The 22434-nt window shown below is 52.6% G+C and overlaps 1 protein-coding gene across 4 annotated transcripts in view; it reads right to left on the minus strand.

Annotated features, from left to right (window-relative positions):
* Positions 1 to 547: 547 nt before the first annotated feature.
* POR (cytochrome p450 oxidoreductase) overlaps positions 548 to 22434 on the minus strand; it is a 60733-nt gene continuing 38846 nt past the window's right edge. For all 4 annotated transcript variants that reach the window (XM_077836811.1, XM_077836810.1, XM_077836813.1 and 1 more), the window contains 14 exons: positions 21945 to 21993; positions 20884 to 21012; positions 19392 to 19541; positions 17946 to 18070; positions 16866 to 16955; positions 15731 to 15829; positions 12327 to 12443; positions 10947 to 11065; positions 9228 to 9409; positions 7825 to 7974; positions 5839 to 6106; positions 4358 to 4503; positions 3832 to 3917; positions 548 to 2336 (listed from right to left, as the gene is read on the minus strand). In XM_077836811.1, the coding sequence (XP_077692937.1) occupies positions 2192 to 2336; positions 3832 to 3917; positions 4358 to 4503; positions 5839 to 6106; positions 7825 to 7974; positions 9228 to 9409; positions 10947 to 11065; positions 12327 to 12443; positions 15731 to 15829; positions 16866 to 16955; positions 17946 to 18070; positions 19392 to 19541; positions 20884 to 21012; positions 21945 to 21993 (1855 nt within the window). In that variant the 3' untranslated portion in view covers positions 548 to 2191. The remainder of the gene's footprint in view (positions 2337 to 3831; positions 3918 to 4357; positions 4504 to 5838; positions 6107 to 7824; positions 7975 to 9227; positions 9410 to 10946; positions 11066 to 12326; positions 12444 to 15730; positions 15830 to 16865; positions 16956 to 17945; positions 18071 to 19391; positions 19542 to 20883; positions 21013 to 21944; positions 21994 to 22434) is intronic.

Here is a 22434-nt window from a genome sequence, read left to right on the forward strand (position 1 = left end):
AGAAAAACTGAATCAGTTTGAGCTCTTGAGGGCTGGCTGTGCCAGCATTGTGTAGAGCCAGACCTGAGCTAGCTTTGATCCCAGCAGTGAGCTGCCCTTCAAGTCTGCCTAGGGCTGTATGTGGGACTAGCCCATGCTGCAGGTTCACTGCTACTGGAAAATGAGGTCAGGTGGAGCCTGCATGCACAGGTACTAAGGAAACAGCCACCTTGGGAAGTGAGTTTTAAACACCCTGGAGACATGATGCACTTCAGATCCCTCCCCCCATCTCTCCAGCAGAGTCTTGCACCGAAAAGAGGGAAGAAGAGACTAAGTGACATGCCCAAGGTCTCCCAGGAAAGGCTGTGGCAAAGCAGGGGACAGCAGCTGGGTCTTTTGGTCCCAGATTAGCACCTGAAGCATAGGCAGGCCACCTGTAAAGTTGTTCTTGCAAGGAAGGAGTGCCTTGTGACCTTTCCCCTGGCAATGGAGGCTTTGTGACAGGGTGTGGCAGCAGCCTGCAGCTCTTGCCTCTTGGGTCTGTTTCTCGCTGAAATGAAGCACGAGGCAAAATAAAGACCCTGTTTTATTCCAAGGGGACAGTATATTTAAAGTATTTACATTCATGGGACAGGCTGAGAGAGCTTTTCCATGAGCAGATCTCAAGCAGGTGTGAACACAAAACACAGATACCAAAACTGGGCCTGGAGAAGCTGCAAAGGGGGGTTCAGTTCATGTAACTAACCAGGGGGGACCCAGTTCTCCTCCCTGCTCCCCTAGGCTGACTACAGCTGCACATGAGTACCCCTTGCAGGCCAGTAGCTGGAATTACTCCCCCTTTTCACAGGGAGGCGGCGTTGGCCATCTCCTGTCCCCTCTGACTAAGGAAACAAGTTTCAGTGGAGGCAAGCGCTGCCGTTAAGTCCCTGACCTGGTAGCATCGCAGCAGTGGTTCCCCAAAGACAAACCCCAGGCCAGGGAGGTTAGTGACTGCTCAGGAGGGAGCCATCCTCCCCCTTCCAGGGCCCAGGCTTCCAGAGGGATTTTCTGTCATTGGGCTGGGACCTTACAAAGCGAGTCCCCAATTTGCTGAGACTTGAGCATTAAGCCACTGGGAGGCAGCCCTGGCTCCAGCTCCCCACCCCCACCAGCCAACTTACTGCTAGGGCCTGTGGGACCGAGCCGAGGCCGGGGCTGGGGCAAGCCTCGCAGCAGAGCCGGACTGGCACAGCTCTCCCTAGGCGCTAACGGGTCTCTAGCCGGAGCAGAGAGGCCTCCAAGCACAGGCTGGGCAGGAGTTTACACCAGCAGGGGCTTGGCCTGGGCGTCGCCCAGCACACACTGAGGCCAGGGTAGGCGGTGCAGGCTCTCAGCTAGCCAGGGCTGGTTTCAGACCACAGGAGAATTTCAAAGGTGGGCAAGGCCCCAGGCTGTCCCATCACAGCAAGCAGCGAGTGCTGGAAGTCTCGTGGGGCAAGGGAGACACAGACTCAGCATCCTGGCCTCCGCCAGTGGAGACCTGATGCCCTGCGAGGGAGCTAGACCCTCTCTCCAATTCGCTGCCCTCAGCACTGGGCTCCCCACGTGCAGCAGCCAGGGGGCGTACCTCTGCTTGCACCAGATTGTCCCCAAAGAACGGGTTAAAAACCAAGGCAGCTCCCTGGGAGAGAAGGGGGCATTGGGGTCTATGCGACTGGGCCCAGAGGGGGTAGGCTGGAAGCCAGGGGCTAGGTACAGGAAGGACAGCCCCTCGCCCCCATGTCGCAGTTTCCACAGGAGCACAAAGCGGCTCCGGAGAGAGGAGGGAGTGAGCGTCCTGCAGATGGTTCGCTGCACAGACAGCAAAGCAGAGCGGGCAGCCCTGCCAGTTAACTGGCCTTGCCCTGCACCGCAGGAGAGGGGAACCAAGGAGCAGTTCATCAAGCCCTGGCTTCTGTTGATTCCTGGGGCAGCCCGTCCATCTCAGTGGAGATGCGTCTCCCTCCAAAAAACCCAGGGGGGTTCCAACAGTTCCTGCCCCGCCCTTCGCAGGGCTCTCAAGAGCTGTCTAGCGGAGGGGGAGGTGGGTATAGAAGGGCGACTACCAGGTAAGGGGATCTAAGGTTTAGTTTAGTTTCATGGCACGTTCTTGGAATGGCTGAGGCAGGGGCCGTTCGTCTCCCGTCCAGCAGCCGTCTGGGAATCCTTCCTCTTTCCAGCCTCGGAGCCCGGCTTAGCTCCAGACATCCAGGGAGTAGCGGCCCTTGGTCATCAGTTTCTTTACATAGTCCACAGCCTGGGGCTGGGTCATGGTGCCGAACTCGGCCACGATTTCGTAGAAGGCGTTCTGCACGTCCCGCGCCATGTTGCGAGCATCGCTGGAATGACAAGGGCACAGAGAGGGTGTGAGTGAGGGCAGGCATCGCTCCTCGGCTCCATAGCCCTGGGAAAAGGCGAGACATTGCGGAGGCCAGGCTGGGCAGAGACTGGAAAGGAAGGTACCAGCTCCCCAGCCTCTGGTGCCAGGCCTCAGCTGTGCATCTCCCTTGAGGAAGGTGGCTTAGTTTGGGCCCAAGCAATACCAGGCTGCCATGTGGGCACCTGCAGCGGCATCTGGCCTAGCCAGGATCAGTCCTAGGTCTAAGGAGCTTGGCTGCTGAGAGATCAGAGGGACACTGAGCAGGTAAACTCCACATTATGGAGTGTGGGCAACTATCCCTGGGGCCAGCAGCGTGCGTCGGCCCAGCACCAGCAAGCACCCCCCGGGGCCAGCAGCGCACATTGGCCCGGCACCGGCAAGCGCTCACTAATCTGCACAGCACCCCTGCAATTCAAGGAGCTGCCCCAGTTTACATCAGCAGAGGGGAGGTGTCTCTTGCCAAAGGCTATTTGACAAATCCATGGCAGAGCTGGGGGAGAACCAAGGAATTCCTGGCTCCCAGGCCTGTGCTCAGACCACACTGCTGTTGTTCCACCCCCAGCTGCATTGGGAGGAGGGGAGGTGTTGGAGCACATCACTCACTGAACCTGGCCCTGGCCCCTCTGCAGCCAGCTCTCCTCCCTCCCTGGAACCCACCCAGCCCCCTCTCCTTCCCCAGGCGTTTCCCAGTTAGCCCAGGATACTCTGATTGCCTCATGAAGTGCTCAGCCCTCCCCGGGGCAAGGCCCTGTCTGCAGAGCGCCAGGCCCGCTGTGGGCACTGACGGAGCCAGCAGCCCTTGGCCCAGGGAGCTGCAGAGAGGGCTTTATTTGCACTCGACCTGCTGGTTCAACTCCCCATACCCCATTAGCTCAGCAAGGCCCTTCTCTGGGGACTCTCTGCAATGGCTCTATTCCCAGCCTGTGTCGGCTGGGACCTGAGAGACACAGTTGGGCTCGGAGCTGTACGTATGGGGACACGGCAGGAGGGGAAGCTGGGGACCGAACCCAGGGCTCCTGTCCGCACCCATACCAAGGCCTCAAGCCCAGCACTCCCGTGACTTTACTGGGGCTCTGGATGGCCGGGATCGGAGCCTAGCACAGAACAGTGACTGGGAGACAGGGACGCTGCTGGCCGTGACGGGGATGGCGCCACGGCCTTTGAGGTGCCAGCCCCCATGCGTGCGAGGCGAGCTCTTTGTTCCTCCCCTTTCACACAGGGGAGCGTCAACGAACCCAATGTATGGGTTAAGAAGTGAGAGTCCAGCCACATGGTGCATCCCTTAAAGTAAATCGAGGTGCCAGGTCCTTGTAAAGCCACATGCCAGCCCCCTCTCAGCCCCGCTGAGAATAGGGCCCCGCAATGGGAAACCCCGGATTATCCAACCGTCCAACCAAAGGCCCCGATGCAATTGAGCCTGCGAGGAGCCCAGCAGTGCCCCAGGCTGGCCTTACCCGCACACATAGATGTGAGCGTTCCCCTCGTGGATGAGCTTCCAGACCCCCGCTTTGTTCTTCTTCAGCAAGTGCTGAACGTAGACCTGGCAGAACAAAGGCAGCTGGGTTTAGAATAGCAAGGAAGGGAGCAATGCCGATGCCATGCGCCAAACTCGGCCCGCAGCCGAGCTGGCGGCTTCGTCCCGGAGCCGTCGCACGTCCCGCCAGGAGGGAACCAAAGCTGCAGGCCTGACCCACTCCGGCAACAGCCTGGGGGGTGGCGGCATTAGGGCAGGCTCTCAAGCCAAGCGGGAGTGCAGACTGGGGCTCCCCATTCACACCCAGCCAGGTGCTCTCTGCAGGGCGTGGGGCCGCCTCGCTCTGAAGTGCAGGGTACAGGCCGATGCTGCCAGGACCGGTTGGACAAGTAGCCTGGGCTGGGGCTGGCAGCTCCTCCCGCACCACCCACCCGACTGCAAGAGTCCAGCCACCCACACATGGGCTGGAGGGAGGGAGGGACTGGAGCCTCCTCACTGGGCTTTACCTTCTGGGCTTGGTCCCGGGAGAAGGCGACGTTGAGCTGGGTGAGGGCCCCCTCCTTGTGGAACTGGGCAAGCTCCTCTCGGTACAGGTAGTCCTCGTTCTCATGGCGACAGCCATAGTACATCACCGTCTCGCCAACGTCCTTCCCTGGGACCCAACGGGACAGCTGTCAGCCCATCCCCGTCACCTCCACATGGCCGGCTAGCCAGCTACTGACTGGCCTTCCACGGCCCCTGCTGCCGTCGTGTCCGAGCACCGCACCTAACTTCCACCGCTTGCAACGGGACGTGGGCCTAAGTGACTTGGACAAGGTCACGCAGGGAGTCTGTGGCGGAGCAGGGAAGCGAAGCCAGGTCGGTGGCCCATCTTTCCACCCCACCAGGGCTAGCAGAAGGCAGCAACCTTCCACCCCTGCAGCCACACAGCCTCCTGCTCCAACCCATGCCAGGTCTCTACAGCGCCGTTATCTAGCTCCACCTGCCACTGATTCCGCAAGCGCGAGCCAGGTTCGGTGAAAGCGGCAGGGCAGCAGCTAATCGCAGGAGGTTGAGTTGAAACCTCTTCCGCTACTGACACCACCGGGTGCTTCCTCCTTTCTGGGCGTGGGCACCTCCAGACCAGCCACAACGCTGGTCAGACCCACCTTCCCTGAGCTCCCCAGCGCTGACAGACCCACCATGCTGCCTGTATCCCCTTGCAGAGAAGGGAAGCAACGCTCCCTCCTGCTTTCCTGGCACTGAATGGCGCAGCTGTGTGTGTTGGACCAAAGTGCCGCCCAGCGGCTGGGCCCACAGAGGAAAAGGACCTGCTCCCCCCAGCCGTGTGTGCTGGGGTAGGAGCTGAACCTGGTGGAAAAGGTATTTTGAACCAGATGTTACAATGATGAGACGTGGCACCATTTAGGTAGGGCAAGGGGGCCCCTCGTTATCCCAGGGGACCCCAGCCCAGGTGTCGTGCAGCTTCCCAGGGTTGCAAGTGAATGCAGGATGGGCTGCCGCTGGTGCCCTGAGCGCACCCCAGGGATGCTCCATAGAGCCCCACGATAACAAGAGAGCCGTGATTGGCCCGTGGTGCCGTCAGTCACCGCAGGTCAAGGTGGGAGGGGGTGCCCCCTACAAGCCTGCAGCAAACCGTGCTGACCTAGGTGATTGGCGGGTGCGCAGAGTTGGGGGGGGCAGGGGTTACAGGAAATAATCAGAACAATGCTCCCGTAACAGACCGACTTTTACATTCTAACCTTCAAAAACTCCAAACCCTTACGGCTGCTGAAAGTCTCCCCCCGGGGGGGCCCCCACACATGCTACAGAGAGAGCTACTTTCGAAGCCCCCTCAGGAAGGAGCCACAGGTGTATGGGATGGGGCCCACCTCTGGCAGCCAACATGCGATTGTCACTGGACATTGGCACTGTAGCGACAAGGCAGCACATCCAATCGATGGCTGCTCCGGGACCAGCCCGCCTGGCACCGCGGCTGCTCGCTCACCTTGCTGCTTCAGCCAGGCCCGCTCTTGAACGAAGCCAACGAACGGGGCGATCCCAGTCCCGGGCCCGATCATGATGACGGGCGTGGTGGATTTGAAAGGCAACCGGAACTGTGACTTCCTGACGTACATGGGCACCGTCAACTTGTGCCCGTTTTCATTGGGCACCTTGTTCTTCAGCCAGGTAGTGGCCACTCCTTTGTTCACCCGGCCTAACTTGGTCTCGTATTCCACAACCACAGCACAGATGTGGATGGAGTGAGGGTGAACCTGGAGCAAAACCAAAATTGGCACCAGCTTTAGAGAAATGCGGTCACCCATTTGGCTTCTGGGCGGCACGGGAGGGTGAATTAGTCCCATTGGCTGTCCACAGACGAGAACCAGCACCCACTGGAGCGGGGAAGCTAACGAGAACAGTTGGTGCAAGCCACTCTTTCCTGCGGCTCTCAGGATCTCAGATAACAACCCACGTGGACCTCCTGCTAAAGCCACAATTTATACCCCCTCTATCTTACAGGGCTGCATGGGAACAATTTTGCCTCTCTATATTCCACTCAGGGCACGTCCCCATGGCAGCCAGACTGCAGCACCAGCTGTGATCTAGCCAGCTCCAGTAACAACAGCGGTGAAGCCATGGCGGCATGGGCCGTGCCAGCCCGCTTGGGACCCTGGGTTTGTACTTGAGCAACCACCGCCATGCTGCCACAGCTTCCCTGCTACGATTTGTTCAGGCTCCCTAGAGCAAAGCTCCCGATGCTGTCACACCTCTGACTGCAGAGCAGACATGCCACAGGCTGCGTGAAATCCGAGCACCAGGACAAGATGCTATCGGGGAATCAATTATTTTTTGTCACGGTCCAAATTTCTTGGTCATGGTCTAGCCAAGGTCCAGAGAAAATAATAATAATTATGATAATAAGTAAATAAAAAATGTTGGGGGGTCTGTGCAAAAGCAACTGGGGGTCCAGATTTGGCCCCCTCTTGACTACCCCCGTGCTAGTCTCTATCCTCTAGGGAGTTGTCCTTTAGCGCCCCTGCTGGGAGGAATGCCAGAGTCCTGGTGAGCTGATCTCGGTATCACTAGCCGGGTTAGTTGCCCAGCGGGACGGGGAGGAGGCGGAGTGCTGGTATGACGTGCTCTCTAACTGAATCCTGTGACAGATCCCATTCCCCGTCCCCCTGCACTGCAGGAGGAGTGAGGAACTAGTTGAGCTTTGAGGCGAGGAGAGGTTTTGCTGCACCCCAAGTTCTCTCTGTTAAAGTTAGGGACGGAGCTAGGTCAGCAGGGGCTATCTGGGGGAACGGGAGCTCTGCATCAGCGTGCGGGATGTGTAACTGAAAGGATGCTGTGCTCTGTTCCAGAGGATGCACCTCTCCCGCAATACCATGTCAGATCCCTGGGCCGGGCTGCTCCTCTGCTTCTCTCCAAATGACAGCTCAGGACATTTTCAATTCAGCATCCCGTTGTCCTGAGCTAGCTTGTAACGGCATCTCCAGCCTCACAGAAAACTTATTACTGCAGCAGACCTGACGCCAGTCTGAGTCTCAGCTACGGCTTCAGCCCGGTGCACGCTCAGAGCTGAGGTGTAGGGCTCTGCCCCATTCTGAGCTCCTGGTACAAAGTGCGAACGAAAACAATCCCAAGGCACGGAGTATTTACCTCCAGAATCCACCTAGCTACCAAGCCATGGAAGCAGGGCCCTAGAGCAGCAGGAGCAGAGCGAGGCAGCCTCAGGGCTGTGACACTGATTCTGCATCCCACATGTGGAAGACCAAGCACACAGGATGTGTTTCCTTAAAGGGGAAATCCCTGCATTCCTTTCCCAGCCCCCAGGCGCCCAACCATGCAGGGAGTTGTCAGGATGGCTGGGGGGTTGGAAAGGGAGGGGACTCTCTCAGGGTTGCTCAGTTGCTCATGCCAAGAAACAAAGTCCTTCCCCAGGGCTGATAGACTGCCCAGCTCCTGGAGGCATGGGGAAAGGACTCACCTTGGAAGAGGAGGCAATCGAATAGTAACGGGCCTGCAGGCGGGGCAGCAGCTCACAGAGGTGGTCGATGGGAGGTCGGAGAGAAGGTACATCCTGCAGGATGGCTAGTATGTTCCTTCTGGCCTCCACAACCCAGCTGAGGTACAGCGTCTAGGTGCACAGAGGGTGTAGACAGGAGAACAAGGCAAAGGTGAAATCCTATGGCCTGTGAGACACAGGTGGTCAGACTAAAGGATAATCATCATCCCTCGTGGACTTAAAATCGGTGACTATCGGACATCAGTCACCCGGTTTCCTTGCACCCATCCTTTGGCACAATGAAGGAGCAGCTCTGTGTAGGGAACACAGGAGCGGGAGAGGAAATCGTAGCGGAAACACGGGGAGTTGCAGCGAGATGGATGGGGCTGGGGAAAGTTATTTCTGCAGGGCAGGTGGAAGCACTCTGCCTGCCATCAGCAAAGCCACTCCCAGTGATACCTGCACTCACGGCCTTTAACTCCTCCCCCAGAACACTCCTCCGCCCACCCCACCCCACCCGGCGCTACCTCCCTGCCCTGTCACGTGGCACAGGCCACTGTCACAGACCAAGCACGATAGGACTCTTGGAGTTCACCCAGCCTCTCTCCTAATAACCAAGGCAAGCCACCGCTAAGGCCTCTCTTTGTCCTCTCCACCTCCACCCGGACACTTGGCACCGACAAAGATTAGGGGCAACATTTTCAAAAATACCTGTGACCCGTAGGCTCCAAAGTCCCGTGTCCAGAAGTGACTGAGACACATGGGTGCCTGAGTCTCACTGGAGGTCAATGAGATTTAGGCTCCTAATGCCAACATTTTGGGAAAGAACCAAAACACACACACTCATTGAAACCTTCCTTGTCTTTTTCTCCCCTGTCTAGCTCCGGCTGCCCAAGGCTCTACTAGGGATTTGTACACACCTGGCTGTCTCAGGTGGATACTCAGGGGTTTAACTACTCATGACACCTAGTTAACCCTTTCCCAGTGGCAAAACCAATTACAAGGTTTGTGGGCCATTATTTACTTTAAGTATGATTTCCCCCCTCGTTTTGCCATGACATATCGTCAGCCTTGGACACATAGATGGATAATTAGTTTAGCCCCAGTTACATTACAAATGGTAAAATATTTTATATTTACCAAAAAAACCCATCTATATAAATCCTCATACTTCAAGGCATAAGCCAACCTTTGACAGGTTACAGGATGGAACTTCTACAAACAGGTTACACCCTCGTTATCCATCCAGGAGCAGCCAGTGTCCGAAAGAGGACACTGAGCTAGACAGACCCGTCTGGCAGTTCCTAGACAGCCCGCCATCAGCCCATACAGAGAGAATCCCTGTTACACAGCCTCCTCGCCCACAGAAGCAGCGGCGTGCTCACCTTGCCCTCAGCAGCGGAAGACGCCATCTTGCGGAGGTGTTCCTGCTCGTTGGGGTCTGTGGCATACTGAGCCAGCTCGTACAGGACGTTGGTGCGCGGTGGGTTGGTGATGTCCAGATAATAGGTCAGGGCTGTCCGGTACGTGGTGGGGCAGGGGAATGGATGCTTCTTATTGGATTCCTCTGGGGAAGGGAAAAGAGGAGGCTGAAATTCAGCAACACTGTTGAGACTCTGTGAGGCCATTAGAAAGAAAGTACACGAGGAACACCACATTTATGGGGCAACAGACACAGAAAGGGGAACTGACTTCATGGAAGGCAGTGTGGCCTAGTGGATCAAGCACCCTCTGAATGAATCTGTAATCACTAAGTGTAATTAACTCTAATCACCAGCACAAATGCTCCGTGACTACCCCGATGATCAGCACATAAGCCGGAGTTAATTCAGTTTAGTGAGCTAGGAAAGAGTCCAAGGTATGCTGCCAGTGGCTGTAACAGACAGAGAGGGCCCTGCAGGCCGGGAGCTTGTCGTCACTACCTGCATGTTAAAGAAGTGGACAAGCTGCTTCACCGCCTGGAAACTGGGGCACTGGTTCTCAGCAGGGGCGGCTCTACCAATTTTGCTGCCCCAAGCAGTCGCCGCCGTGCCCGGAAGAGGAGGGGACGCCGCCCTGTTCTGAATGCTGCCCCAAGCGCCTGCTTGGAAAGGTGGGGCCTGGAGCCAGCCCTGGCTCTCAGCCACCAGGAAGTTGCCTTCCGAGGGTAAAGCCTGGGTGTCCCTGCCCTATAACAACCTGTTTTCAAGGAGTCCAGACTAGGCTACTGTCCAACACAAAAGAAGAGAACTGCAGGTGAAAAGGCTGCACGCCCCACACGGTGTCCGTTCACAGCTTTTACAGGCTGTCCTGCCAGAGTGCCATCGAGGAGGGTCAGCAACCTCGGCGGACTCTGCCGAGAGCCATGTGTGGAAGGATGTGCGGTGCTGTGACAAGGGCCCTATCACTGCACGGTTCAATACGCCGCAAGGCAGAGACGAACCCTTTAATTAAATAATGGCGCTCGGGAGCAAGTGCCGTTCTGGTGCTGCCGAGTATCAGGTAATGTATGGGGAGGACACAGCAGACTCGCTCTGGTATCCTGTAACGAGGGGCATGTCAGTCGCCTCGCTTGTGCATACGTCTGCGTAGCACGTTCCCAACAGAGCTACTTCATTACGTAACAGCACTCAAACTCGGCAGTAGTAATGCCAGTTATCCATAATCCTGCCTCAGCACAGGGGGATGGAACCGACGACCTCTTGAGGTCCCTTTGAGCCCCATGTTTCTATGATGATGAATTATTTGTATTTTGGTGACACTAAAAGCCACGGTCACAGACCAAAACTCAGCAGTGCTAGATGCTGTACAAACACAGAACAAAAATATGGTCCCCGCCCCACAGAGACAGCAGGATCTGAAGTTCTTCCTAATCTGGGTCCTGATGGAAAGGCAGAAGGATCAAATCCACTGCCCTGATTCTTAGAGCCTCAGGCCAAGTATGATCCAAACCAAAAGATCCTTCTCTGCAAAAATACGGATAGCATGGTCAAAAGCAGTTCTTCAGTTCGTCTCATGTAGGGATAACCCCACTCTGCATAAGTAACACACAAAAACTCAGACACAAAGAAAAGGAGCAAATTTCCGCTCAGCTGCTGGAACGATCGCTCGTTTGGACTACTAACCATCCAGGTTGTTTAAGGACATGATCATATCCAGATCTGCGCCCAGAATCTCGCCGATCTGGTTCACTAGTGATGTGTCGTTAGCTGGGTACACAGCAACATGGTCCCCAGACTCATACCTAGGGAGAGGAAAAGGATATCAACATGCAACACTGACTCATGAACGCTGTAGAGTCAGGTGACCTGGTCACCTGATACTAACCTGCATCTTGGACTGCTGAACTGTTCCACAGGGGGATGGGGGGAATCAAACAAAAGGTTCCCGCCTTATGGAAATTCTACATAAGGTGGGGGAGGAAAACAACGATTGTCTTCAGCTTGCTTCTCCTCTGCTCCCCACCCCAAAGAGATACTTGAAAACACCTGGAAACAAAAGGACTGGAACTGAAGGGGGGGGGGGGGGGGGACTGCTGGGCCCAAGCTAGAAAAGAAACCTCTGGCCTGTGAATGACTCTACCTGAACCAATATCTAGGGTGAGGAATTATTTGTAACCAGTTTCTTTAGGGAATCTAGCTTAGTTTGCTGCCTTGTACAATTTTCTTAGTAATCTGCTTTGCTCTGTTTCCCACCTCTTTATCCACTTAAAATACACCTTTTTGTAGTGTTACAATTATCTATTGTTTATAATATAACCCAGTTTATACAATTTCTAACAGGGGGGCATACCTTCCTCCACATCGAGGGAGGAGGCGAACTTCATATAACTTTGGCCTTATACCCAAGGGGGGTGAACATCTGGGTGCTATAGTAAGTCCCTTAAGCTGAGTCCTCCCAGAGCTGATCTCAGCGTCTGTATCTTCCGCAGCTGGGGGTGGCCCTGCCTGTGAGCTTTGCTGGAGGAGGCTTAAGAGCCTGGCTCAGCAAGACAGGGATCAAGGGGGCCCAGGCTGGCAGAAAAAGAGGGGCTCAGTGATATCGTTAGCACCTTAGGTGATATCTCAGGGGGTCCAGCCCATCATAGTGGGATGCCTGAACAGCCCTGTCTGAAGTGAGGCCAGAAAGATGAGTGTACTGATCCCATTATGATGCTCTCTTCTTCTAGCATATTTACTGAAGAAGGAGCCCAAAGACCATTAGACTGCAGCTACAGGGATTCCTCAACTGTGACCGACACATACAGCCACCTCTGGGGTGGAACACGGCAGCCGTTCTGTGACTAAACAACACAGTATTTAAGACAGGAGGAAATAACTGCAAGGAGAAAAATAAAAATTGGTCAAAGTTATCCTGATCCAAAACCACAAAGGAACCTTGGTGCCAGAAAACACAATAGTGAGACTCCAATCTAAGCTCTGGGAGGAGTCAGGCACGTGAATTCCCGAGCTTCACTTATGGTCCCACACCTTGTCCCAGTATAATATCCCCCAGCGGAGGGGTACCTGATTTTGGAGCCAGAGATGTCCAATTCCAAGTGCATGAGGTGCCTCTCTCCGCCCTGGTTCAGCTTTCGGTTCAGGGTAACAGGTGCCAGGAAAGGGTTCTTTGCATCGAACGGGCTGGAGGGAACAGCAAGCACTCCGTTTACAACCAGACTTTACAGTATCCTTGTTCTGTGCAACTTAAGGCACGATTAGTTTCACCCCATTGCACGGATCTTTTGGTTCATTTTCTTCCTTTTTCTAATGGAGCTTTTCTTTTTTTTGATGGGTCAGTAGTTGACTTTACACAGAGTAACAGCTGGCTGGCTTGGAGGCATGAAAACATCAATGGATAAGACCCTCCTTTTCCAGGTCCTTCTACTTATGGGTCTCCCCATCTATAAAATGGGGATACCACCTCTTTTGTAAAGTGCTTTGAGATCTACAGATGAAATGCACTATATAAGAGCAAGTATTCATATTACTGTTCCCAGCACAATAGTACCTCAACCTCTGACACCCCCACTCCCCTATATGGCAGGAATACAGTTTATTCCACTTTGCAGCACTTGGTTATAGAAGCTCCCAGGTCACCACCTACAGCCTGACTGCTGACGCATGGGGATGAATGCAGAGCTCCCTGCATTAAGTCTACAAGCAGGTGCTAGGGAGATTACAAATTAGTCTCTTTCCACTTATAATCATAGATGTGATGGCCCAGGAGCTTTTGACAACTTTAAAACTGTCCATACCAAAATAATAAAACCAAGCAGCAAATCCTCGCCAACAGCACGAAAGTAACCAACCAAAGAGATGAAAGACCCCCAATTCCCTCCCTATCACACCAACCCTCACGTATCTCCCACCTCCCCAAACGTCCAAGGAAAATCGACAGGTTTTGCAGAATGCGGACCCAATCCAAGTTGCTGCAGGTGCTGCTTTAATCAAGGTTACAAAGAAAGGGCTTCAGATCCGGCCCCTAAGTTTGTTCCTGCCCAGAGAGAGAGATGCCAGCAGGTAGGCACTGAAACTATGGGATGTGTAGATGCAACAGGTATTCAGGAACCAAAATCCTATTTATTTATACACTTTTCTAGAGCACACATCGTCAGAGCACCTCATCTGCACTAGCGAATTTAACCCAAATGCCCAGGTGAGATAAGGAAGGATTATAAGAAAGGATCCTCTCTCGTACAGATGGGGAAAACTGAGTGCGGAAGCAATTTCCTCTAAGGCCATCCAGCAAGTGAGTGGCCTGCAATGTGCAGGTAACACTAAATGATCATGATGGTCCCTTCTGACCTTAGAGTCTACGAGTAGCAAAGCCAAGAACAGAACTCCTGATTGCTAATTTAGCGTCTCAAACACAAGTCCATTCAGCCTCTCAAATCTGTACACTGTTAAAACGCCCTGGCTGAAAACGTAGCCTCTAGCGTTTAGAGCAAGTACCAGTTCCCGCCTGCCAGAAAGGGGTTTTTTGTTACAGCCTGTTCGAAGTGTTGCAATTCCCCTGCAGCTCCCAAAAGGGAAAGCAGCTCCTGTGAACCGCTAGGATTTCTCCCTCCAACAGCACTAGGGGAGGGAGCGCAGCGTTTCAGTTCCCAAATGCAGCGCTGCTCGTGAGCCAACCCAAAGGATCATTGCCTAAGGAGAAGAACAGCCACAGCGTCCTTACTGAGAGAATGCAGAGGGTGACCTTGCACCTGGTATCAGAGGACTTTGTTGGATCGCAGCTTCGCGGCTTTACGGGGCCAAACCTCTGAAGGTTAACAGACACCGCAGGGAAAATGCAATGGACTTTTCATGGGGTTTTGTCCTTCCAGGTTCTGTGCCAAGCACTGGTTTCTATTATCTGTCTGCAAATTAGTGACGCTGTCCCCACCCTCTCTGGAGCACGTTTCAATAGACATTGCAACATGTGCATGGATCTTCTGAGAGCGTCACATGGTTTTTCCTCACTGGCCTTCTACACTCAAGGGAGCAGAGGGTATTTCACAACACACTGAGTTCAGGAACTGCCATTCCAGAAGGGCAGCTAAGAGCGGGCTATGGCTTGGAAGCTCCTTCCCCCCCCTTCATCTATCTATCGTACTTATATGGCCCCTATAACTGTAGCATCTGAGCACATCCCCATCATTAACGTATTTACCAAACCCCAGTAGGGCAGTACTATTATCCCAATTTTAAAGGTGGCAAACTGAGGCTCAGAGAGACTAAGTGACTTGCCCCAGGTCACACACAAAGTCTGTGGCAGAGCAGGAAATTGAACCCTGGTCTCTCAAGTCACAATCTAGTGCCTAACCCACTGCGCCACCCTTCCTCTCTTCTTCCACCCCCCTAAATGAGTTGAAAGTTAGTACAATGCAATCTTGTAAACTGACACAGTATTAGAAGATGCATCAGTGCTCTCTCTCACTAGCCCAAAATGGCTCCTCCTGGTAGCATGAAAAACTAGATCAGATCAGTTGGATCTGAAGAAGCCCCCTACTGGGACATTTACCCCTCCATCACGCTGCAGTTCAACAGGACTGATTTCATTATCTTTACACCGTCCCTAAGGAATGGGTGTCTAGCCTTGACTATCCGGGCAGAGCCTCCCTTGGCAGCTTGATCCTTATGGTTATTCCTGACACTTAACCCAAGTAATCTCTTTCTTCCTTCTTCTGTCCTACATGAAACTGAGGCCTCTCCCCTGCAGAAGACAGCTGGCTTCCCCCTTAGACTTCCTCCCAGGCCTCAACCTTTCATTACAACCACATTTGTGGCTCTGCTCTGACCTCGCCAATGCATTTGTCTCAATGCTTTTTCTTGGAAACTAAATCAGGGCTCGGGAATGAGACAGGAGAGAAGAGCATCCCGAAGTTCTAGGTGAAAGTCAGTAGCAGCATTTCCGTCAGGTCACTGTGGAACACGACTTTTGTTTCTCAATCTCGACTCGGGTATTTTACAGCCACACATTCAAATAGTGGGGTTTAATCTGCAAAATATGCCCACACAGACAATGTAATGCAGGCAGAATAAGCCTTTGCACATGGGTTTTGTATATACAATGGCATGGCCATGCAGGAACAACTTAATTCCTAGTGTGGCCTTAAACAGCACTGGCTAAATTCAAAAGCCGAAGTCTACAACAGCATGTCTAATATAGCTGACTTTTCATCACCATTGTATTAGTCCTCATTATCCAGGTGGCACCTAGAGGCCCCAGTCAGAGTCCCACTGTGTTACGTACTGTACACACGTAATACAAGAGACTGCCCCAAAGAGTTTATGGTCTAAGCACTGGCGGGGATTTTAGGAGGTCATGGTAGGGAAATGACAACTTCCAGCAGAGCATTTAATATTAGGCTTTAAAGGACATGCTCCTTGACTTTTCTGCACTGACCACTCTCAGCCAAAGTTACCTGGGATAATCTGGTACTTACGGTTTCTGGCTTTCGTAGCTCTTCAGCCGGCCCATCTCGCCAGTGTAGACCTTGTTCATATTGATGTCTGTGTGGACCACCAGCTCATACTGACGGATGCTGGAGAAAGAGAGAAAGGAGGCAGCTGTGAACCACCGAACACAGCTTGGACAATGTGTTGCATCTGATTTGCTGGGTGTAATCAATAACCCTCTTTTCCCAGTCAAAGTCCCTATGCAGAGAAAGCACTTTTGGAAGTGGTGGGAAGTAGCAGCATGATGGGTTATTTTAGCATTTTAAGCTTCAAAAATGCTGGTCAAAGCTGCTTAGGTCACACATACTACAAGTTTGGAGGTCTCAGTCTAATGGCCTAGAGACCACAGGCCTCATCACAAAAAACACTTAGTAATTTGGCACAACCCTCAGCTTACTCAGAAGAGATCAGGGCCAGAGCTACCTGGGGAAGCTTCCAAAGGAAAAACAACGTTCACTAAGTGCTGATATTTGCTGAACCCTTTACGACTGATTGGAAAACGATCTTTGCAGGACTTTGCTCCCGAGCTGTTAATCGACACAAAATTCATCAGCTTTAGGCCGTCAGACAAACAGTCCCCATTTATGAACTACAGTTTATGAACTACAGGGAGAGAGATGGTTCTAGACTGCATTCACTCAGTATTCAGCGTGACATGTTGGTGCCCAGGCTCGCTTTGGCAGATGATCTAAGTATTTTATCAGAGCACGATAAATGGGGTAGGGCAGCGCCTGGAAGATGGCCTAGTGAGACACAAGAGGGAGACCAGAGAAACTGCAGCAGCATCACTGGACTCATCACCAGGTTGACAACTTGACAACTATTTATAAAGAGTTTTGTGCCATGGAGAAGTGAACTCAACAAATGGAGCCAAAAAAATTCTGATCTGGAGTCACTTAGCCCAGGACATAGGGATGTTTGGACTGGACCCTCTTTCATTTACAAGGGTGAATCTACTTAAGGTTTCTCGCTACTTTTAAGTCTCAATAGGGTGAGTCTTTGCTCTTTGAAAAGCAGACACCAGCTCAGGCCTGGATGGGGATTGGATGCCAAAATGCCACTTTTCACTTGGGATTTCTGCAAAAAAATCCATGCCGGTATCTCCCCTGCTCCCACACTTACCTGGACTCCTCTCCGGTAGCTTCCACACCAAAGTGCTCGCACACTGCCGGCCAGAACTGCTCACGCCAAGTGATGAAGTCTTCTTCCAGGCTGTTCAGGGCAGGAGAGAAGTAGCAGTGTCAATGCCATGTCCTGGACAGCCAGCCAGAGGGGTGCTCCGGAAGCAAACTGCAGTGTGAGGCCCCAATGCAATATCTCCTCTCATACCCCGTGCACCCCTCCGTACCTGCCCTCCTCTAGTTCACGCACCAAACAACTAATTTTAGCTGGACCCTAGGGAGCTAGGATGACGAATTCACATTCAGACCCGGGCCATGTCTCCACTTCAGCAATATCATCAGTGATTCAGGCAGCAGCCATACAAGAGGGTGCCGGTCAGATACTGGTGAACTCCAGTTCACACAGAAGAATGTACAGCAATGCTTTCTGCACTTCTGGGTTTTTCCTCCAGAGGTTTCCTCTCCACACCTGACCCTCACTAGTAAGATCAGAGGCCCAGGTGGGGAGTCTGCAGGCAGCATTACCTAGAAAGATCAGTCAAGGTTTCGGGAGGCCTTTATTGTATTGAACAGGTTTAACTTCAGACTGAGAACACTTAAGGCAAGCTCTGGGCTAATGCAAGTTTCCATTTGCTGGGATAATCGCAGGAGTGATTGCACCCGTGCACGTAAAGGCAAATCAAAAGCTACAGTAACAACAGTGTGTCAGGCAGAGACGGACGTGGGGGTTGAGGGAGACACAGAGGGGTCCAGCTAGTTTATACACTTGAAAGCTAAAAAATTTTAGCTACACCCCGCTGCCTCTATGAAAACAGCTCCTGAGGCACAAGGGATCTGGCAAACGACGTGACTCTGAACCGAACAGCAATCCCACAGGTCTCTGTCCCAGTGAGGACGTAAAGCCCACTTCCCAATTCAGCAGACATCCTAGCCCCAGCCAGTCCCTGCTAGGTACATATGCTAGTTAGCAGAACGTTAGCCCCCATACGTTTTATATAGACACACACACACAATATGGTCTGTTCTTCTGTGCTTGCTCCGAGCCAGCCAATGCTCAAAGCAAACATCCAACTCTACTCACTTCCCATCATCATCTCCCATGCCGAGCTCAAATATCCGCTGGGCTCCAAGCTGCTCCAGCCTCTTGTCCACGTATTTCCCCATCGCGTTGAAGTGCTCGTAAGTCTTGTTGCCCAGCCCAAACACCTGGAAGAGAATGACAGTCAATCAATCAGATGAAGTCAATGCATTAATTCAAAAACCTCACGCCAAAGAAGATGGCTATAAACATATAAAATCTCTATCAAAAGGAGTCGGGGAGCCTATTTGGAGGGCTCTGGCTGGCTAAGGAGGTAGGTTTTCTGTGGCTATAACCTTTCACCACTATTGTAGGTCACTGGTTCAAATTCAGCCCAGCTCCACAGTGACCAAAAGCTGTCCCCATCTCCTGGTTATTTGGTGTTCTCTGAAGTGAGCTGGGGGTTTCAGTTCCTGAGGGACAGAACCGTACTAAAAAGCACCCCCAAACTGGCTCCTTTTGAGAAGCCTCAAGAAAGAGGCCCAGCACTGAATGAGCCATGAGTCTGAACTGTCCTCTCCCCCATTATAAATAATCTGAATATCACCACCTTGCTCTTTCATAGCACTTTTCATCAGTAGATTTCAAAAGTGCTTTGCAAAGGTGGTCACTTTACAGATGGGGAGACTGAGGTATGTTGCGGGGAAGGGACTCGCCCAAGGTCACCCCACAGGCCAGTCGAGCCAGGGATAGAAAGAACCCAGGTCTCCTGACTCCCAGTCTGGAGTTCTGTCCACTAGGCCACACTGGTTCAGGCACATGAGTGGGACAGAGTGAGGGAAGTGGCATCTCTTCTGGGGCCAAACAGAGCACTTGGCTATACATCTCTCATCAATATCCAGCTCTCTAATCTACCATCCCTTCCATTCCATTGTCAGCGATGGACGTCTCCTGTACCGTATGTTATACCCCCACTGGGGTGAAACTACCTCATTTGGAGACCAAGCAATGGATTATCTCATGCTTTGCAATTCTGAGTACCACCCAGCCCAGGAAATCTGCAGGGGAGGTAGGTAAGGCAGTTCCATCTCAGCGATTATTAAATTTAAATACAGGAAAGAAATGATATGCTTCTTGGAATGACCTAATTTGCAGGAGAATATCTGGCCTAAGGCTGTCCAATTAGCCTGCTAAACAATAACAGTAGCCTGTAACTTAGTTACAGCCTTCGCATTCAAGTGTATGCTAGACGCCGTCTGCAGCAATATGGACTCAATGATCCTTCATGATGCAGAGGGGAAGGAGGGAGTCATGAGTCATTTTTAAAGCACACAGAACCATGTTTGCAAACATGCAGCACACAATGGTGAGCCCCTGACATAGACATGCAAGGCATGCAAACTGAGATTGCATGCTCACTTGTAAGTTCATGTCTGATTTGGGCATATGCATGGGGGACTTTCATGCCTAAATCAGGCATAAGCAGTAACGCAGAGCTGGTTTACTTACTGCAAATTTGAGACCAGTCAGGTCAGTATCAGTCTCCTGCAGCCAGTCATAGAAATCCTGGGCATTGTCTGTGGGATCACCCTCTCCGTACGTAGCCATGCAGAACACGGCCAAGGAATTGTCAATCTCAGAGAGGCGGCTCAGATCAGACTAGAAACAAGGCCAGAGAGATTAAGTTCCTTACATTATGTAACACTTCTCAACTTCAAGGATCCCAGAGCAATCATTGTGAACGTTATTACGGGGGGGGGGGGGGGGGGGGGGGGAGGAGGAGGTTCACATCACCACCACTAAAATGCAACTGCCTCTGGTGTGCAATGTGGCAATTGTCTGGTGTTACTTTGCATTGTTAACCAACAGGATTGCGGCCAGGACACTGCGGTTAACACTCTTACTCTTCAGGAAAGCACCAAGGAATATTCTGAACAGGCTATGAGTGGTGAGGCCAAATGTTTAATCAAAGAGATAGCACCTCAGAACCCTTCAGGTGCCTGGCGACAGATTCCCAGGGTAAAGGTGACCTATCAGGTCACCAGAACTGAGGTGTCCTCTGTGATAGAGGTGGTGGAACATCTGCAAGGACTTCGGAGCACTGATTCTGGCCCCAGCTGAGGGATTTCTCTCACCCACTGGTTCTAAGAGCATGAGGTCCAATTCCTCTTCGGAGCGAAGGTCCTCTCTGACTCAGATCCCAGAGCAAGGTGGCCTCCTACCCAGCCAGGCCTCAGAAGAGGAGCTTCTGGCTCACTTCACTTTGTAAGCAGCTATTATTGTCTATACTCTTCAGTAGCACATCTGACTGGCATGCCGAGGTCACAGAGGTCTCCGTTCAGCTAATGGAGGAACACGACCCAGAGCGGGCGAGCTCTCCAGAGGCGGCTAGCTCATTCTTTCCAAATGGCCCAGAACAGCTTCCTGCTTGTTCCCACCCTTTCACTGCCCGGCATGATCTGCCCTGTTCAGCTCCTGCTCTTGGCACAATCAAGCCAAGAACCTGCTTGAAGCCCCAGAGCACACCCAAGCTCGGCGGCTCACAGCCCTGCCCAGGTCCCACTGCCAGAAAGGGAGAAATCCATTGACCCAATCTCTCCTCCCAGCAGACGGGAAAGTCTGGCTCTTTGGGGGACCCTAAAAATGGTTGGTTCAGTTCACGATTGCTCCCCTTTTTGGAATAACTCTGTAAAGCAGGTGGTGACCCCCTCCTCGTTCCCACAAGAAGCAGCACATCACTCTCCAGGGGCTAAGGCCCTTGATTTTGCTAGCACTAAATTGTTCAAGGACACATTCCTCATCCCTGTGCCGTATCTTACTGGGCCCACAGTTACTTAATAATTGCTGCAAGCAGCCGATGCTAACAGCTCTTCCCCTTCTTTGTTAATTAATAACACATCCCTTCAGCATGCCCGCGGGTCGCAGGCACCACTTACATATCCTTCGCACGCACGGAATTCGATAAGAGTAAAGATGCTGTGTGCAGCGAAGTTTAACTTACCATATCGTACTCCTCAGGGTCCGCTGACATGCCTCGCATGCCGTACCGATGGGCATCTTTGGAAAGGCGGTTGGAAAACTCCTCTGCTGTACCAGTCTGGGAACCATAAAACACCACGATGTTTCGCCCCTGGAAAGACAGAGATGCAGTTACACACGAGTTGCTAATTTGGCCAGTAACTGGAGTTCAGGAGCAAGGAGAGTGTTGTCATGGTTAAAGGAAAGGACCAGGAGTCAGGAGTCCTGGATTCTATTCCTGACTCTGACACAAACTTGGGCAAATCACATCTCTGGGCTTCTCTGCAATACCTACGCACTGGGACTGGGAGGCTAAATTACTGCTCACACAGTGCTTTGAGACCCACCGTGGACACCCGCTAAAAAAACCTGCTACGTTATTATTCTGTGAGGGGGTTGGGGAGCGATGAACAGTGTGTGATTGGAGAACAGCTCCTTTGAATAGGAACTCCTTCGAGCAGAAACTGGTCATTCTGAGGCGTTTGGAAACTGGTCATTCTGAGGCGTTTGGTAGCCGGTGCTACCACAAATAATGATCAGCCAGGGAGTTTAAGGAATCCACCATTCTCCTCCTGACCCCAACCTCACATTACACTTCCCTTTGTTGCTAAGCCCTCACCTGAATTAACTCTCTCTTCGAAGAGGCAGATTTCATCTGTCTAGTACAAAAGGATATCTGCAGAGAAACAGCCCTGATTTCCCACCCTCCCTTTTATTTAATTTGACTAGCCTTCCAGAACTCAGGTACTGCACAAAGATGCTCATTAGTAGCAGGACCGAATCCATCTCCCAGCAGCTCACTGCTGATGCTAGCTAGACAGCTCAGCTGCTAAGCAGCTCCTGCTTCTTTAGCACTGGAGGGGTCTAGTAACTCACACAAGAAGCTGCCCAGCCCCCCCCCCAATAGTGCCATGAACAGTGGCAGGAATTGGATAGGCAATTCTCTCACCATAGGGAAGGAAGAGGCCTCCATCCCCTCCACACTGGCTAAACAGGAAGAACCTGCTCCTTCCACAGCCTCAGAAAAGAGAAAGAAAAACTTACCGTTTTCTTCATCTTCTCAACGAAGCTGGTCTCCCTCACTGAGGATGTTCTGAAAGACAGCAAAGGCCTCCCTTTCAGTTGATGTGTAATCCGAAGAGAGGCAGAATGGGGCAGTCTGAGAGCGTGGAGCAGGAGCTTGCTACACATGGCTAGGGAAGAGATCCGCTTCACAGAGGCGGGATAAGGCTACAGAGGGGAACAGCCTGGTGAACATGTCCCGCTGCCATTCACAAGGGCCCAGGTGCATTAATAACCCTGAGATCCTACCTACATGGAACCTGGAGCAGGATGGGAGTGATGGAGCAGAGAGGACTTTCCCTCACCGCCCTGAGAGATGAGATCAGCCCACTCCAAGAGCACTGGCAGTTGGATGATCCGCAAAGTGACATGTACTGGGGAGACCAATGGGTGGGGAAGGAAGGGGAGGGGAAAGTCAGCCCCAAAAGGAGATGGGCAGTAACTTACACACACACACACCCACCTGTTTCCC

This window comes from Eretmochelys imbricata, chromosome 17 (genome assembly GCF_965152235.1).
Source record: "Eretmochelys imbricata isolate rEreImb1 chromosome 17, rEreImb1.hap1, whole genome shotgun sequence".
Lineage (NCBI taxonomy): Eukaryota > Metazoa > Chordata > Testudines > Cheloniidae > Eretmochelys > Eretmochelys imbricata.